At 45.6% G+C, this 2,225-nt stretch overlaps 1 protein-coding gene across 1 annotated transcript in view; it reads left to right on the forward strand.

Annotated features, from left to right (window-relative positions):
- Positions 1-258: 258 nt before the first annotated feature.
- myo10l1 (myosin X, like 1) overlaps positions 259-2,225 on the forward strand; it is a 38,583-nt gene continuing 36,616 nt past the window's right edge. The window contains exon 1 of the mRNA XM_025054785.1: positions 259-534. Within this exon, the coding sequence (XP_024910553.1) occupies positions 514-534 (21 nt within the window). The 5' untranslated portion in view covers positions 259-513. The remainder of the gene's footprint in view (positions 535-2,225) is intronic.

Consider the following 2,225-nt stretch of genomic DNA (forward strand, 5'->3'; position numbering starts at 1 on the left):
CAGTCTTCCCTCTGACTGGTCCCACGCACTGTACCCACGGCTCCACTCACTCTCTAACACTCACACACACACACTCACACACATACACACACATACACACACACGCTCTCTCTCCCACAGTCACACACCGGGACGACACAGACCTGGGAATCTTGAGCGTTTTTAATTAGCGCTCCTCCACTGACTTCCGGCCGTGGACATATTTTATATTTTCCACTCGAATCTTCCTTCACTGCGCATCGAGCTCGGACTGTGCTGAGGTGTGTGTGTGTGTGTGTGTGTGTGTGTGTATGAGCTGTGATTTGTGATTTTTTTTTGAACCATTTTACCCGGAGATGATGAAGATATAACGGCTTGGTGAATGGGAAACACCAGCGCAGAGGTAGCGCCACCTTCCCCCCATCTTGACAAGCACCGCCAGTCTTCCTTTAGCGACATTTGCGCACACGACACCGGTGTGTGCGCTCTGCGGGGCCGGGCAGAGCGCGTCGTCTGGGAGGAGTAGGGAGGAGGATGGAGGGGTTTTTCGTGGAGGTAAGACTCGGTTCTTATTCCTGTCACTGTTGATGAAACCAAAAAAGGTTGACGGAACCTTGGACGTTGACTGACGTTCATGTAGCCGCGGGACTGCGTCGACGTGTGTGTGTGTTTGACTAAAGATGTATATCATTCTAAATGATCCGAATCCAAACCAGGTTCGGTGGCGGCAGGTGATGCTCTGCCTCTGTTGACCTGGATATTTTACCCCTTCTTGGATCAGGCCTGCATGTGTCACTTGTCGCCCAGAAATGAGAGAAATCCCCGGTGGTTTTTACCATCACTGCAGAGTATCGGGGCCTGGCTGCCGATACCGGGGCGAGGGGATGAATTCAGAGAAGAACCGCAGATAAATTGGCCGAACGGGAGCTGACACGGTCCCGTGCACCAAGCAGGTTTCCTCTGTCCAGAACCAATGTGTCAACAGGAAACACAGCCGCTGGATCTGCTGCTGCTGCTGCTACAGAGCCGTGATGCTGCCCTGGAGGCAGGCGGCTTTAGGGTTATATTTTAGTGCCCTAAGAATGGGATGGTGGTGGATGTATGAGTGGGTATGGGCCGGCACACGTCTGCGGGAAATGAGGAGGGGGAGAAACAGGAGGAGGAGGAGGAGCAGGGATGAAGGGTACGTGGGTGTAGAATGGAACAGTAGGGATGAAAAGAACAACAGTCATTATTATGGAGTATTAGTAAAAACCAACACGTTGTTCTTCGTCCCTCGTCTCCTGTTTACCTGCACCATGATGGATGATATTGATTGGTGGAAAATACTGTCACTTCTGTGAATGTGCTTTAAGTTTTCATTTAAAATGTCCGTTTCTGCTTCACACACCAACTATCGTTAGCCATTTTACTGGCTATACGTTGTATTTTACACAATTCTTATAATTCTTATAAATACTGGCTTCAGTGAAACATAGCTTAAATTTCTATAAATTGTTATAATCCAGTTTACTGTTGGTCATGATTGACAGCTGTCAACTGTCCAATACTAAAGTTGCTTCTATTTTGATAGGAAAATTTAAAGATGTTTTCATCTCCTACCGAATAGTTGTGCCTCACTTCCCTTCGTTCTTGTCAGATACATCGCAGTTTTCTGATTTTTTTACGCCATGTTCTATTGATGTAAGTTTTTTTTTTGTTTTTTTTTACAAATAATACACTGAAATCTCCTCTGAACTTCACTGATTATGAACTCTACAGGGCATTCTGACTCTGTTGGGTGAAAAACAGCACAATGTGAACCATGGCATCAACATGTAGCACGATGAACGAGAAGCACCGGGAAGAAAATGTTCTACCTGTGCACCTTCTTCAAACGTTAGCTCTTCTTCTTCTTCTTCGGTCTATGACTGCTGCCAGTGTTATTAGCTCCTTATAAATGTCCACCAGTGATATGTTGCAGACATACTGTATGTCCATGTACTGTATATGTTACAACCCCCACCCTCACATTCTGACACAGTGTGTCCATGTTTCTGGCTCTGTTTTTACAGAGGTAAAGTTAGCAACCATAACCTGCACCTCTGTCCGTCTCTTACGTCTGGTCTATAATTAACAAAAAACTGTATTTATAGACCTTTATGCACAAATTAAATCAGTCTGGGCTGTATCTCCATCACATTGTAGTTGTTAAAGTTTGATGTACAGGAAATGGATCTCGTAATTCCACTAAGTCCAATCATTTT

This window comes from Cynoglossus semilaevis, chromosome 1 (assembly GCF_000523025.1).
Source record: "Cynoglossus semilaevis isolate Cse_v1.0 chromosome 1, Cse_v1.0, whole genome shotgun sequence".
Classification (NCBI taxonomy): Eukaryota; Metazoa; Chordata; class Actinopteri; order Pleuronectiformes; family Cynoglossidae; genus Cynoglossus; species Cynoglossus semilaevis.